The sequence below is a fragment of the Pagrus pagrus genome (assembly GCF_965226575.1).
Source record: "Pagrus pagrus genome assembly, chromosome: 15".
NCBI classification, from domain to species: Eukaryota; Metazoa; Chordata; class Actinopteri; order Spariformes; family Sparidae; genus Pagrus; species Pagrus pagrus.
Window position 1 is genome coordinate 14,825,811 of NC_140199.1, and position 17,163 is coordinate 14,842,973.

Here is a 17,163-nt window from a genome sequence, read left to right on the forward strand (position 1 = left end):
AAACATTCTAAACACAAAGAAGTACGTGACATTCGCTATTTCTAACTGAGCCCCATGAGAAGAGTGCAGACAAAACAGCCCAGACAGAAATCTCTCAAGGGAAATGGTCTAAGTTTGGCATGAAATATTGTGTTAATGGAGGACTCCATCACCCGAGTGAAAGACTGATATATAAAAGATATGTAAGGACCTTTAAACCAAGAGTGATTTATAGTTTCACTCTATTTCTTGTTTCCACTTTATTTAATTTCATATTTTGTACTATTTCCCTTATGTATTCTATTTGAGACTGCTGGAAAAGTTTGCTCAAACCTGACTTCCCCTGTCTTTAACCACACAAAACAATCTCTTAATCCTCCTGTGGTGCACTGCACTACCTGTACTGTCCTGTATCACTGTGTTTCCAGCAGTAACTGGCTCTAAGGTGCACATGTCTGAGTGCGGCCATGTTGTACCATACAAACACGGAGGAAGTTATTAGCTGGCTGGTCGAGTAGACTTGATCCCGTGTCGGGAATGTCTCAGCAGGTAACACAGACTGTCTGTGGTCTAACAAGTTACAGTGGGAGTTTTTCGAACACAACACCAGACTTTACTGTACAGTATGTGCTGGAGTGTGTGTGTGTGTGTGTGTGTGTGTGTGTGTGTGTGTTTTAGTGTGGTTTGTCATTGCTACAAGATTCAGGTGAGGTTAAAGGTTTAAATTATCCATATAGCTCTGCTGATGACATTAGTAGAGGTTAGGGGAAAAATATCCAGTCAACAGTAAGACCTCAGAAGTGTAGTAATATAAGTGTAGGTGCGTGTGTTTGTGTGATGCATTCCTGCCTGTGTTTTCACTCTGCTGTGTTAAGGTTTGAGGGAAAGCTCAAGTCCCAAGGCCCAGCATGTTGAATAATGTGACAAGATTGTGTGTGTGTTTGTGCCCGCCAGTAACACACTCGGCTGGAAGTCCTGCCAAGCGCTGCTTTTCTTGTCTTGCCAGACAAATGCATCACTTGAAGAACATATAGTTTCTCATTTCGCCGTTCAGCACAGACATAATTCATCTTGAGGAAAAAAAACAGAAAAACAAAACAAAAACAAGGAAACAGAGTGACGACTGTCGCTGGAATAATCCGAATGGAGGCGCTGTGTCGCCTCTGAATATTAATCCGTCACTTAAAGATCCCTGTGGTGCCTTTCATTGATTTGTTTGCTGTTGTAATGTGACCAATGGATGATTGAATTGTGCTGAATCGGCATTTCTTGAAGCTTTTCTATTAGGCCGATATTTTGACATGGAGGAGTGGAGGACGGGGGCGGGCTGGATCATTACCCGTCGTAACCACAAACGGCCATAAACAAGACAGAGACGTGGCCGGGATGAGTAATTTACAGCCGCAATCTCATCAGACATGAATCCTTATCTCTCGCCAACATATTGACAGTCAGAGGATAAACAATTTATCAGCCATTTGAATAAGTAATTTCCTGCAGCTCTACTTTGTGTGAAATTCGCAAAAATGTACCACTCACCTCGCCTCACCTCCTATATCTTTACAGAAACCTGAGCAACAACAAGATCTCCCTGCTGAGGAATGGCTCCTTCTATGGCTTGGCTGCCCTGGAAAAACTGTGAGTACTTTAAATCAGGCTCTCTTTGCTGTTTTGTCCTCCCCAGAGTCCTAATGGCTGTCATCACAGGCGCCGTGTCGCTCCATAGCAGGTAAAAGGCAAAATGGGGCCATGGCAGGTATTAGGAGGTCCTTGTCGGGGGGTTTACCCTGCAGGAGGTTCGCCAATGGTTTTCACCTTTCAGCCCTTGTGCTTAACCTCACTTGCCACACTAAATGTCTTAAAATGGATGATATATAGCGTCATATAAAGGCCTAATGCAGTGCGAGATCAGGGGGGCCCTGACAGATGGAGTGACTGCGCCGAGTCCACGTGGATGAGCCCCACATCGTGTGCGACGTCCCCGAGGGCCGTATGCGTGCAGCCTGATGATGAGCTCCGCGACGGCCACCCCCGGCTCTTACCGCCTGCCCCCTGATGTCACCTATTGATTGCTTTCACCTCCGCCCAGCGCGGCGATCACTGCTTTTCTACCTGATGGTGACACTGACATTGGGCTGATGATGGGGAAATCAGAGCTGGGCTGAAATCACGCTGAGAGGACGGCTTGATAACTCTCTCCCCTTCAGTCAGTCATTCTCAGATGTATGCACGCACACTCTCACTAGGCACACGTATTAAGCTCTAACACACACACACGCGCGCACACACACACGCGGCTTTGAATATTATTACAGTCAGTTGCCCTCCCGTCTCCCTCAGTACTTGACAGTTAAATTCAGACTGGAATAATGTCAGTGGAATAATTCTACCCTTCTCGACGCGTCTTTTTGGGTGGCTGTGTCGCAGGTCGACCTACAGGATGATGTCACCTGTCTCCCGGGGGCTTATTAGTGCCATTAAACCTTTCTCCTCCTCTTCCCTCCAGCTCCAGAGCGATGGAGAGATGATTGCGAGGCTTTTAAGGACACTCAGCCAAAGGTTTTTGTCGAGGCTGACCTCTCGGAGCAGCAGTTTGCGTGCCCTATCCCTTCCTTCACCTCACTCTCTGGGTACAGCCTGTCCATCCGTCCTGCCACATGCAGCATTTGGCAGAGATATGTCTGTTGCTAGCAGCTGATGCCAAGCCAGGTAGCCTCAGTGAGTTGAAAGTGGCAGCCAGCTGTTCCCTCGTCTGGCCCAGCCGACTGACTGCCTGCCTGCCCGGCTGCCTGACTGACTGTTGTGGTGAATTGGCGGCTGATTGACAGGCTTAATAACGCGTATGTGTGCGTTTGCACCACTCATGCTGCAGCTGTGGAGCTTTTTGGGGCAGAAATGGAAATATGGTGATCCTAGAAAAAGTTTTTTAAAATAAACAACAACAAAAAAAGAGCCAGTTTGCCCGAATTACCCGATCAGTCTACTTGTACTGTACCACTGGTTGTGTCTAGACATACAAATCATTTTTTTCAGTTTTCAGTTTGTTTTTCCTGTATTTTTCTTGTCTATTTTAATTCTTAGGGTGTTTAAAAGTTACTTTTAAAGAAGAATCTACAGCCGTGCTAGCAGGCACAGAGGTGCTTTGATCTAAATGCTATCATAAGCATGCTAACATGCTTTGAGCAGGTATATTATTTACCATCTTCACCATTTTTTGTTTAGCCTTTTAGCATGCTAACATGTGCTTGAAAGCAGTTAAAGAACAGTGCAGGTGAGTGCTCTTTTTGAAGTTACTTAGTAAGAAACCAAATATTCAACAGGAGACAGACCGATCATTGACCTGGGAAATCATCGGGACCGATATTCAGCAGTTTTCTGCTTATCGGTATCACTGTATACAGTTTCAGACTGCTGATAAAAAATAATTAATGTAAAAATGGCTCTGATGCAGCATTCATTCTCTGTCTGTAGTCACCACTTTGCGTTCTCGCTCAATGTCCCGCTCACAGCACTATCTGATTGGTGAGGTGTCAGGAGTAATCGTCTATCAGCACTGAATAATCTGAATCTGCACATTAACTAATAACTGATGTTATCAAATAAATGTAGTGGAGTGGAAGTATAAAGTAGCAGAAAATGGAAACACTCAAGTGAAGTGCCCCAAAATTGTTCAGAAGTACAGTACTGCAGTAAATTGTAGTAAGTTATTACTCTCAATGTATATGGGTTACAGATATTAGTTATTGGCCTCGATTACTAATGATCTGTATTGGTATTGACCCAGAAAAAAACATTGGTTGATCATTGTTGTGCCCCAGATCTGGCCCATACCATACGTTCATCCGGCCCACACACCGCATGGAATGATGGCACTTGGGAGGTTCAAGCATTAAGTGGGCCGGATGAACGTGTCCGGTACAATTCTGCTATCTGGCCCTATACAGTATTTGACAAAAAATGTGCTGATGGTACTGGATGAAAGGTTAAAGTTATTACAGTTCATCCTGAGTCAAGCATAAATGTCTACACTTAATGTCATGATAATCATTCCATCCAGTTTTACATATTTCCCTCAAATCTACAAGGGGTAAAGAAAAAGTCACAGAAGTCAATTGGATTCCTTTTCTGGCAACCATTAATACGTGCACATAGCATGTATCTATCAATACATCAATAATCTAAGACTTGCTGAGACTGTACTGTGGTGGACAGATCAACTCACAAACTAGTATTGACAGCTCTAGAGCTACACTGCAAGTATGGATGAAAATTCAACAGCAAGATGCTCCTCCAGAACTATTTTTTTGGCAGAAAGTAGCTCCAGGGAAAACTCTCCATTGCTAGTTCTGTAGATTATTATTTGTAGCATCGTTTCTTTTAAAGGGGGCACTCCAACAATTACCTGTTATATTTTTATAAAATCATTACTGACGACACACAGGTTACAAAAAAAGAATGGTGACGATTGTATCTCGAAAGAGGGACGCCAAAAATGCTGGAACCTACAATGCCCACAATGCAACCAACAACTTATGTATTTACTTGAGACCTTCCTGTCTGGAGGATGCCCGTATCTTTTAAACTCCATGCCCCATGTTTATTAAATGTTTTTCTGGCATTCTATTCTCATATAACTTTAAAGACCTTTTGCTGCACGGTAGCTGAGTGAATAAAACACAGAGATATTTCTCTGTTTCAACCCGAAAAGAAACAGAAAAAACAGACAAAAAAACAAGGTATGAATCAAATTGTGGATAATTGTTACACAGAATTTAAAGAACTCCCTAAAGAGCCACAAAGACACTTTAAAAGAGTCTTCACAGGCTGAGCAGTACTCCTAGTGCCGAGTTAACTGACCTTTATGTGTAAATTCAGCAGAGTTTCCCTATAGCTCTAATTTGTTACTGCTGTGAGTGCCACAAATGCAATTACACTTCCACTGATTGTAACTGAGGTTGAGGCAGAAACCTCAGAGACAGATGCATGAAAACCTGTTCACATTATACCAAAACTATCTGCATGGCTAGATAACACTGGGTGTAAGTGAGAAAATGTGTGTGTGGGTTTTTTTTGCCTGTTGTCACCTCACTGTGCGCTCCACCCTAATACTGCCACCATCATCATGGCATTCAAGTCAAGCGCAAATGCGCATCAGCAACTTTATTAATCTGCCAAGGAAAGCGCTTTTAATGGGATTTGCCTCTTCAGCCCAGATAGTGTCCTCTTAATGGATCCCTGTATGTTGGATGATGGCCTGGATCCCCCCCCCCCCCCCATATGGACTCAAGCCCATTACCATCAGCCAAACTGGGTCCCATGGGAGCGAAGCAGGAACAAAGCCCATCACTGTTCTCTGGGCAGGACACTGAATCTAGCTTTTGCCGTTTCATCATGGGTTCCCACCGCAGGAGCTCTCAGTGTGTGAAGAATCTGTGTGAAACGGATGAGGCTGGCATATTTTTTCAGTTTTCACACCTACGGCGCTGCGTCTGATTTGACACTGGTGTGTGATAATGCTTTTGATGGATATATTGGATTGAAAATATACATTTCGTGCAGCAAAATAAGATCTGCATGATCCATATCATGTAGGAGTGAAGAAGTGCTGCACATTTTCACTTAGGATAAAAAAAAAATTGAGGATTAAATTAAACAGACAATTGATTTTAGTGTTACACTCACTTAACAACTATAGCTCAGCATCATATATTGATATAACAATAAGGTAAAAGTGTTGTAAGATTGTTAGATGTAGTCACTGCTCTTGAAATAAGCACACTCATTTGGGCTTCAGGCCTATTGTGTGTCTTTACAGTAGTTGTTACTTTTATTGTTATGGCTGTGGATGTGACAGCAGCTTTATTCTTAGCAGACTGTCTAAATGTTTTTTATTGAGAGCAGCTGCTCTATTTTTTTTTTGTCTGTTTGACCAAACGTTATGTGTCTAGCCGGAGGAATTTGGAGGCAGGCTGAATAGACTGAGTGGACGTCGGCTCGGAGCAGAGACAGTATCAGAATTCAGAATGGCATCTGCAATTGCTCATTCTGAAAAGTAGACGTCAGACGTGCAAGGAGGCGTCCTTTAAAAAGTTTTGCGACTCCTGTTGTCCCCATCGTGAAGGCGACGTTTAGTCAGTCCTCCTCGTGAACGTGTCTCCTTGGGGGGTGATTGATGAGGGCGTGGCACGCCGCTGAAGGACACATCCTCCGGCTGGTTGTGCATAAGAATGTATGACGGACAGGGTGAAGTCCAGGCTCTGAGAGAGAGACACTCAATGATCACATGATCATAAAACTAACTGACCCTGAGGTTATCCACAGTGGGTCAAAGGTCAGAGGTTATTAACAGGGACAGCAGAAACAATGAGAGTGTTCTTGACTCGGTGGAATCGATAATGCTTGATTAAAGCAGAAGATCACTCAATCTAAGATTAGTTTGTCACTTTGTCAATATTCTTATGCCATGATGAAAAATAACGTGCTCCTAATTCAGCTTCCTGATTATAAAAAAAAAAATGTTTGCTTTAATACTTATGGACCATATTTCCCTATTTACTGATAGACATAAACACACATGTCACATAGTACAGTCAATTCATCTGCAGAAAAAAACAATTGGGTTCAAAATCCTGAGCTCAGTAGACCCCAAACACACCTCAGAGCTTTGCAAGAACTACTTGAAGACCAGAGCAGAACGAGGAGTCCTGACTGTCATGGACCTTTTCTCCACAGTCCCCTGACCTCAACCCCACTGAACATTCATGGGGGCACTTGATGACTGAGAAATCCAAGCAGTCTGTGACTTCACAAGAAGCTGGATTTGCATGTACATGTACATGTTAACTTTTAACACATGTACTGTTAAAATGATATTGTATTTATTATTTTCCTTTTTGCATTTGTTACATTTGAATCAAATGCAAAATAGAAGCTGTGGTCTCTCTGACTTTTGGACCCTAATGCGTGTCTAGCTAATGTCACAGCTACTCTTTTAAGTAGCTGTCAATCCAGTGGTGACATATTGCAGTGGTAGTCTACATTTTCCAGATTTTCCTTGAGTGTCTGAAAGTATGTCTATTTCCTTTTCTGTTTACCTAAGAGAGGACATGAAGAAAGATGACGCCTTAAATGGATCAAAGCACAGTCTTGAAATATGAATGCTTTTATTGTTATTTTACAGGGGACCGTTGCTGGGTCACAGTTGAGGCGAAACATGTGAGCACCATGGGTGTAACCGACCAAGTTTGGAGAGAAAGCGAGGACAGATTCTTCTTCTGTCTCTCCTGTGTTTCACCCGGGGACTGTTAAGATTATCTTTGATATTGTCTTCAACAAATAAAAAAGCGGCAGATGGATGCTGGAATGCTGATAATCTATTAGTAACATTTGTAATATTTATTTCCAGCTTGGGGAGTATTGGCAGTTATTTCTTGTTTTGTCGTGTTATGCTATGCTTGAAAAATAACAAGAGAGCAAGAGGGCCTTGCATCAGAAAGTTCCCTTGAAAGAATTTGCTTCACACTCTCCTTGAACTTGTGCTTTGCTCCGATAGAAATATCTCATACCGATGAGAACAGTAGCTCCCAAATAGGATACAGTTGCTGAGCTGTTAACCAAGAAAGTATCTTTTTCACAGTTCAGGTTTTTTCCGAGCTTTTTCCTCCATCTGCTATAACATTGCTTCTGTTGGTTTCATGTGCCTGTATTAATTTGGAGTGTAGGCTGAAATGAAGGTGTCCTTACATAAGCAAAAGGCTTTTTTTTCTTTACTCCTTTCTGTTCCTCTAAGGCAGCGGAGAAATCTGAGAAAATCACAGCAAATACCCCATAAGCACTGCTCATCCACCTACTAGGAATAAATTGCACTCCAGCAGTGTTTGAGAAATGTTAATCACTGCCTCGACTGGGTTCAGACTGCGCAAACGTTTAAGTGGCAGGGACTCACATCCTTTCTTTAAAAACTGTGCGATTATATGTGTATATACACTGAAAAAAACATGTATGCTGAATATTACCAGCTCTACATTGATGAGTGTTGACTGCTTTAAATAGGCAATTTGACTGTGATGTATGTCTTAGCCAAGACGGTTGAATTATTAATTTATCCCCCCCGGTCCTGTTGTACTTACTGTATGAAATATCTCCATAATGCAAACACACACAGAGAAACGTCCGTTTGATGCTTTGGCAGCGGTAGCTACACGCCTGTCACAGTGCGTACACACTCAGTCTGTTTAATTGGACTGAACTGTCTGACTGTCCACCTTTTCCCCCTCCTCAGTGAGCTTTCAACACTTATTTATTTACAGTCCAGTTGGTGGTTATCAGTCTTGATGAGTGGTATAATTCAGTGTGTGGCCAGGCCTTCCCTCAAAGCATCTGCAAACTGACCCATGAATATTTAACATGTGAATAAATAGTTTTAATAAACAGATTACGCATTAGCATCAGGGCTGCTGCCAATAAAGCTCACACTAAAGCTTGTTAATGACAGAGCCAGTTCATTTGTTAAAGGGATGATGAGAGAAGGTAAAGTATGGAATGAGCTTCACAACACAAACAGAATGACTTATATTTCTGCAAACCACTTTACATGTCTTTATGTGGCAACTTTACCTTTCTTTTGGTTCAATTGTCAATTTTATGTTGTGACAACAGTGCTCATGAAAAAACTAAATAAAGTCAGTACGGAAGGCGGTATGTACCTGAACCTTTGGTTCTAGGGTATTTGGAGGGCTCTGGGTCGATTGGGCATGGTCCTGAATCCATCCAAGAACCGGAGGTGGTCCAAACCAGGAGTTGGGCTTACGGTGATCTGTAACTTTGGAACGGAGACTCTGGGACAAATCTGGCATGTTCAGCGCCTGCGAAAACCATAAGAGGGATCATGGTTGCGATTCGATCAGACGTTCCGTTTGGGAGTTGTCAGGGCCATAATGGTTCCTCCAGAAAGTGTTTAGGAGCATGTTTCGGGCCTTTTGGAGTCGGCTGGCACCCCTTTGTATGGTTATTTTTCATACCTGGAGATAGAGGCATAGAGGCAGGCCTGTAAAGTGAATGGGATGGATCAGAGGTGGGGATGGATCAACATTGAACAACAACTCCTGGCTTACAGCCTCTCTGAGGGGACACACTACCTTTTGTGCTCTCTCTGGTGGGGGGCCTTTTAAATCACGTTGTTATGATGCAGGGAAGTCGACCACTGTCAGCCATCAGCGGTGGACAGTGGCATTGTCTATCATCCCAACCAAGACTATGAACATATCTGTGGTTTGATTTGCAGAAACATAAAATGCCAAGATTTTTCACTGGTGACTGGGCAGTGCTGCATGTGAAAAACACCTAACTCTGGCTGATACACTGTCTACTGTGTCCGTCTTTATTTTGCAACCTCCACTCAGGCTGCAACTACTGATTATTTTCATAATGCATGTGTATGTGTGTGTATTTATGTGAGAGTGTGTGTCCTCGCTGCTCTGACCTGATTATTAGCCCTCTGATACATTCGGGATTCTTCTTGTTTACTGGAAACAAGGTGCCTTTACGTACACACATCCCGGCTCCAGACACCAACATGCCACTGAGAAAAATGATGCAAGTTATACTAATGAATGTGTGTCATCGTCTCATTTCATTAAGTGTGCATACAATGGAATACATCATGCTGCATCACTTTCCATTTGGATGAGTGCCCAAGTGGCCGCAGCACTTTTATTTGCTTCTGTACTTCATGTAGAATTTGACCTTTTGTGGATCTGATGGTATTTTGATAATAACATCAACATTGTGATCTATTTAATGAGAGTCTGCATGATTAAATACTGTTCATAGAGAAAGAAGAGCTCTGTCTGGAGGCTGCGCCTGGAGCATGTGTGTGGTCTGGTCTGTGTTAGTGTCTGCACTTCTACTCACAGTGAACGTGTGTGTATGTGTGTTCGCGCGTGCACCTCCCTATCAGTGTGACTGTGTGATGTGGTAATCATCGAGATTCAGGCAGGAATCTGCCCATTAGTGTCACATAGTGAGCAGGCAGATGTCCTCGGGGTCACATGGCTCGGGAGAAATCGAGCAGGCTAAGATATACAGAGCAGTTTAAATTAATTGGGAAGCACTTCAGTAGCTTTTCAAACATTAACCACAAATGTTGGAGTTTATACTGAGGGCTGCTCCTGCTCTTCAAACATGCCGGGCCGGGGGAGTAGAAAACGGTTATTGTTTAAACATTCATCTCATTTGAGCTGTTCCAGCTGTATCTATAGTGGAGATGTGGGGCAAGTCTCCCCAAAGGTACCTATCATTTGTTTGTATTTGTGTGTGTGTGTGTGTGTGTGTGTGTGTGTGTGTGTGTGTGTGTGTGTACCATAAATTGTCAAAATAGTGGTCAGGCCTTTTGTTTACCTCAACTGAAGAGAGAGATCTTCTTTTTTCAGAGCTAGGACTTTATTTCCCCTGTTCTGTTTTTATATATACTGTATGTAGAAGTCTGATTTCCTGTCTTTCCTGGAAGGCCTTTATAGTGTAAAACTCTACACAGGAAGTGTGTACACACAGCATCATGTTAAAGTACAACTAAATAATCACATTGAGAATAGTAGCATATTTCTGATAAAAAGACCAACAGATTTGTGGTGAGTAGGTCGTTGCCCTGTTGTGGAAATAATGATGTGGAAATGTAAATTATGCTGAATTTACAATGCAAGCTTTATCTTATGCATATGCAAGCATCATAATTATAAAGGCAGTATTTTTATTTTTGTGGCCTGTATTTGAGAGCTGGATTTTATCTGAGAATCTACAGTATGCAAATGCTTAGTTCCTCAGTGTTTCCCAACTGGTGACTCGCTCCAAACGTGGGCCATGATGGGCCTTTTTAAGAGGATCACATGTGGGTTGCAAACATATCCATTTTCTCAAAAAAAAGACATGTTTTAAGCACTTTTTCCTCATGCAAAGTAAAATGTGCAGTTTTAAAGGCCTAATCCCATTTCCAGGTTTTACCCCTACCCCTTTTTTCAAAGTAATCACTTGCCCCTCAGAACAGAGTTATATTGAAACCCTCATATGCATCAGTTGATGGACGACCAGACATTTCCAATATGCTGTCCTCCGCTGTTTTGATTTCTTACTGTGGCAGTCTTGGTATTACCAAAATGCCTTTTACTGTATCCGATGTGGATAGAAAAGCATAGACGCTCGCAATTCACTCAGAAACTCATGCTATCAACCAAGTCATCAAATAAAAGGCAAGGTTAGCGGTGCTTGTAGGCTAGGCATCATATGCCATCAAAGGGGGGAGGATGCAACATTGCAATACTTCAAAATGTGTCATCGGCAATCTGGTGCCGATTGTTTTATGCTTGGCCATCTAGTCCTAACACTTCAGCTTAGCCCTCTATCTCTATAAGAATCAGAACACTCTACCAGGAGACACAAAATGGAGTGGTACGGCTAAGCGGTAGGGCCACGGAGGTGTATTGGAACTGGGCCAAAATACAAGCAGCAATTGATGCCTGTTGTGTTGGTCACATGGTCCTTTCCTTGCACGTAGTGGCGACCCTCCTAGTTAGTCGCTGAAACAGAAAGGAAGATGGCTCACTCCATAAGACAATAATGACATGGGGTATTTTACACTTTCACTCACATAAAACACCTCAGTATGATATGCAGTGAAATATTGGCCAGGTTTAAATCTAGCCTGACAACTTCTTTTCTTCTCTTAATTAATTTTTTTCTTTTTTAAATAAAAAACTGCAGACCTGTTTACGGGGTATTCTCTAAAAGTAGTTTCAATATGTACTTAGACTGTTTTGATGCAAAGCTGGTTTATGTGTGGACTGAGAAAACATGTTGATTCAAATGCCAGACATGTTGGAAAGTCATGGCTCAGATCTTGTTTGTGTGCATGCTGCTCATTTCTAAATGCAAAGGCAGTGTTGCACATGGGTTAGTTGAATAGTTAGAAATCGTTGAGAACACTTAAGGAGACTTTATTTTTATAATTCTGTCGGGGCTCCACATAAAACACCAGCACATATTCCCCAACATAGTGACAGTGTGGCCTCTGATGCACCTCAGAGCTGGATTCCAATACAAACTTCACAATTTGATGTATGCACTGTAAATAATTATCACAGTTTGTTTTATCCTGTTTAGAATAGCAGATGAGGACATTACAGATTATGCCAGACAGTCCATCACGGAAAAGGATGCAGAGAAGGATGCTAAATCAACTTTCAGATAGTTTCCTGTGATTGTTGAAACTTTTTGGCACCCAGTCCTTTGTATTATGCGGCGTACCCCACCCGTCTGGAACATCTGAATTTTATAATGCACAACCATGATTTATAATGTTTATTTGGAGATACTTGTTGGCTCAGGTCTGATGACTATAAAAGGTCGTTGTTGCGCCCGCGATGCCATCGTGTGTTTTATGTGGCTTTAAAAATGACCTGATACAGGGAGCCAGTAAAACAACCAAGGCTACAGGTGACACTTAAGGTAAACCTCTTTGGATAACAGGACGACAAAATAATGATGAGAATTATATTCACGGATATTTGTTAGTGAATGTTATGACAGCAGTATATGAAAGCATTCAGAGAGTATTCAGATGTACATCTGTGAATCCCAATGATTCAAACTTGCAATTCAAAACCTCTATTTGAAATATCCCGTTTTTAATATTTCAAATTGAATGTTCTGTTTATTGATTTTTGTATGATAGTCCACTTTATATCGTTATATACATTATAGATTGAAAACGTGTAAAGTTCTGGATATTCAGCAAATTCAGGGACGGCAGAGCAGTGAGCTGCAAGACAGTTCAGGATAAAAGGAGGTGCTGCAAGCACGACGGGTGACCTTTTGACCTGCACCCTCCACCCGCTCTTTTGCAGCGTATTGTACATGATCAAAGACAACTTGGGATGAGAGCGGAGATTAGAGCTAGCCGTCGGGCGACCCGACCGGACCGGGAGGTTAGCCTGTCAGGAAGGCGAGTTCAGTGCTCTTCCTAAGGCGTGCTACACCTTGCTGTGTGAATGACCGATCCTGTCTACGGCAGGTCTCATTAGGAATTCTGAGTGTGTAAAGTCAGCAGGAATAGAAAGCAGGTGCGTTCAGGTGTTGAGGTCATACCAAGTGCATGAATTCATTCATACACCATTTGAAGAAAAAAGGCATGTCGCACCTTTTTTTTGAATGATAAATGTGAAAAATGAACACAGGATGTGCATTTACGCATCCTTTCTTTCTACTCAACCTGGTTGGAGGTTTCTTTGGGAGTCCTAATGGTGCAGACAGAGTGTGTTTTAACCATGGGCTGAACAGTTAACACAGGATACAGATCATTAACCCCAGATGAGAGTCATTTTTCTGCCGCTAATGATGGCCTGTCCTCTGTATGTGTAACTAATGCTTTAGATCCACCAAATTAGCATCAGTAACTGTAAACCAACCACTGTTGAGGCTTTTCATACGGTACATCCAGCAGTAAGTTATGCTTCCTGTCTCTAGAGAAAATCTGCATGACAGTATGGCTCCTATAAATCTTTCATTGTGTACTAAATGTAGTATGATGAGCTTTGATTAGGTAAAATGGAGCGTTCTGCTACCAAACTGTCCCAAGTGTCGAATAAAGAGAGTTCTAGCATGACTTTTATTTTCACTTTGGGACACTCTTGCCTTTCACAGTCCCACTGGTCTTGTTTTGTTTCTTTTGGCTGGCCCTCCTCTGCCCTGTGTGACTGTTATTTCATAAAAAGAAGTTTCACTCCAAGTTGAGCTACATTGTGTCTCGCATTTGGAAGAAAAGGCACTGCCCTTCTTCTCATTCTCATCACACTGACTGGACATACAGTCCAAAGTTAAAGGAAACCAGGGACACAATTTCAGGAAGTTTTCTTTGGCCCACAGAGACAAACCAGAGAGGAGATTTTTCTGAGATCCATTTTTAGTAGCGTCAGAGGTTTTGGGGTGGGCGGTGAGGGTGGGGGTGGACAAGGAGCGCCTGGCTGAAACCGCAACATATGTGTTTTTGCCCGTTGGCTGGATGTGGTGTTGGTCTGAAGCATGCAGGGTATTTGCAGCCCAGCTAACAGGTGCAGGTTAACTCTTTAATGAATGGCACCAGTATTTCTCAACTAGAGAAAAAGTGATATTTTAATTAGAAAGTTCTTTAGAGTTCTTTCCTTTATTCCCAACTGATAGCAAACCATTACTGTGTGAACTGCACTGTACTGTGTGAATGACAAAAAAACATCCTCATGTATGTTTTGAATTAATCATGTTTTCTTGGAAGGCCTTGGTTCGTACAGTCAGCAAGCAGCAAAAGTAATGCCTAGATACAGTAGATAGATAGATAGATAGATAGATAGATAGATAGATAGATAGATAGATAGATAGATAGATAGAGCACTGATTTAAATGTGCTCTGACTCTTTCTCTCTCTCTCTTCTCCAGGGACCTGAAGAATAATTTGATAAGTACAGTGGCGCCCGGGGCCTTCCGTGGTCTGCTGGCTCTGAGGAGACTGTAAGTATGATGAAGCCTTGTAATAGCCTTCTCCAGGGGACACGGGGACAAGTTCTCTGGTTTTTTAAGAGACAACGGGTGGGATTGTCTAAAATACAGAGTGAGGAGAGGATTGAAACGTTCAACTAAGGCAAAAGTGATGAAAGTACTATTTGAGTCCTTTCTGAGGCAATGCCAAGTGAGGGCACAGAGCCCTTTTTAAGCTTCGTATTAATATATACACATTCACTAGTGGGGTCTGCTAGGTGTGACCGCAGTCTGCAAGAGAAACTCTTGCGGGCACATCAGCAGGAGGTGTTAAGGAAAGGGAGAGCATTTGTCTTTCACTTTCTGTTAGTGGATTTTTGTCCAGTGTGAAAGGGGTTTATGTAACCTTTGCTAAAGGCACTTTAAATTCCCTTGCATTTCCCAACATTCTTGAGTCAGTGGCTTTGAAGACATAAACGATTCGACAGTCGGTTACACAGCAAAATGTAGCCACAGTCTGCTAACTCAAGCCAACATAGGGAGACTCAATGGACTGCTACAACCTGCAAGGCGAGGGTCATGAGACCATGGGGGTTAGATGAGCTAGCGATACCACTAGAGCTAATTACCTGGCGTGTTTGCTGCTGCCACAGCCACAAGGACCAGGAATAGCTGACTGTGGGTTTTGCAATGTTGTTTAAAAATGTTTATGTTAAAAAATGTAAAAAAAAAAAATGTACTAATTTCAGGAGAGATTAATTATAGACAAGAATGTTCATGGACTGTTTATTTCAGCAGCTTTGAGCTGTTCAGGTCTCTGGCAGACCTTTTGCTGAGTGACAGACACAACATATTCAAAAACCTGAGACAAGATCAGTGATAATACAAACGTAATGCAGAAACTGATAAAACAACTTCAATAGACACTTTAATGTGGTTCTTAAAATCTGATCTAGCAGGGAGGTGAGGCTTTCTACAAATCTTTAGTTTGCTTCTCTCACAGTCGTTCTTTTAGAGGTCAAAGGTTAAAGAAATCTGGCAGGTTACATAACAAATGTTTCTTTTACCTTTCCTGTCTAACTGCAGGGACAGTCGTATGATACAATGGACCACTTTACCTTTTCCTACAGGTAAATACAGTAAGGTTAATGACAAACCTTTCGTTCGTCTGTCATGTGACTCATGAGCTACTGGTCACACCAAAGCCAAGTAACAGTGGCTCCAACAGCAACATCTGAAGTGTATTGAATTGAGCAAGGATGCTTTTTGTTTTTGTTTTTGTTTGCACATAAAAATGTGTAAAAATGAATTTAGCATCTTTTCTTCTTTCAAAAATTATCTTTTAAACTGTAAGTAACTCCAAAAGGCAGGTTTACAGTACTGCCTTTTGGATTCAAGCTTCTTTAATCCTTCAGTGTTTTATAACAAACGTGGACTTTCAAGGTTCCATAAAACTTGAAATGTCTTCAACCTTGTTTGCGATGTGAAAAGACGAAGTAATGATTTTGGCCGTAGACAAAAGTAAAGTTCTAGGTTTTTCTTCTGTTTTTGGTTTCTTCTACTTGAGTAATTTTCTCGACGATTACTCTCATCCTGGCTTTCTACATATAGGCTCCAGAGTGAGTGACATGATTGCAGCCTGATAGTTAGTGGGATCTGGGCTGGCAGGGATGCAAGCGGTGAGTTAGCCACGCTGATTCGGGGCGCGTGTGCGCCAAGCTCGGGGAGCAGCAGAGTGCTAATTTAAGTGCTCCCCAACTGGTGATTACTCGAGTGCTCTGCTTATTTTCCCACAGCTGCTCCAGCAAAGCAGCTCTTTAATTACAGAGTGCGAGGGCACAGAGCCATGGACGCGACAGCGCACAGCCACTCGCATACGGAAGCCCATTGCATTTGCATGTGTGTGTGTATGCGCAGTGTGTGCCAGCGATGGTTATATAGAGAGTAAAAGGTCACAGAAGGTCAGGACTTATATTCCAGGACCTTGAATAGATGAATGAACATGTTATGAACACATGCTTTCACAGCTGTTTAGGTTGTCCATGTGTTAAGAAGGCAAGCATGCATGGAAACAGATACTAACACAGACCTGAAGACCTGAAGGAACCTCTTTGTTTTCCCCCTTTTTGTCCTTATAGGGACCTGTCCAACAACAGGATTGGCTGTCTCTCCCCGGAAATGTTTCTCGATCTGGGCAGCCTCTCAAAATTGTGAGTAACCCCCTAAATTGAAAACATGCGTTGCACTGCTTTATACTTAATGTGCACTCTACAGGATATGGTGTTTGACATGGATTAAAGGGTAACTCCACCAATTTTACACATGAAAGTTTGTTAACAGGTCTTCAGGAGGACTAATGCACAACTGTAAAAAAAAAACACTATAAAGCCTTTTGTGGCTCCAGAGAAAGTATGCATGTAATCTTATAAATCGCCTCAAGTGATGTCACTCAGTGTGCTACATTGCATTGTGGGTAATGTAGGTGGCAGGTTTTGAAAAGGAAGAATACGTGGAATAAAAAAAGGTGATATCTCTGAGTCCAACAGTGTTATAGGGGTGCAATATCAGACGAGTGGACCTTTTCAAAACCTGGTGACTACATTACCCACAGTGCAACTTAGCCACTGAGTGACATAACTGAAGGCACTTTACCAGATCATCGCAGCTTCCTCCTGAGCCACAAAA

The 17,163-nt window shown here is 42.3% G+C and overlaps 1 protein-coding gene across 1 annotated transcript in view; it reads left to right on the forward strand.

Moving 5' to 3' along the window:
* adgra1b (adhesion G protein-coupled receptor A1b) overlaps positions 1 to 17,163 on the forward strand; it is a 173,498-nt gene that overhangs the window by 15,848 nt on the left and 140,487 nt on the right. Inside the window, exons 2-4 of the mRNA XM_084376205.1 lie at positions 1,546 to 1,617; positions 14,440 to 14,511; positions 16,617 to 16,688. Of these exons, the coding sequence (XP_084232331.1) occupies positions 1,546 to 1,617; positions 14,440 to 14,511; positions 16,617 to 16,688 (216 nt within the window). The remainder of the gene's footprint in view (positions 1 to 1,545; positions 1,618 to 14,439; positions 14,512 to 16,616; positions 16,689 to 17,163) is intronic.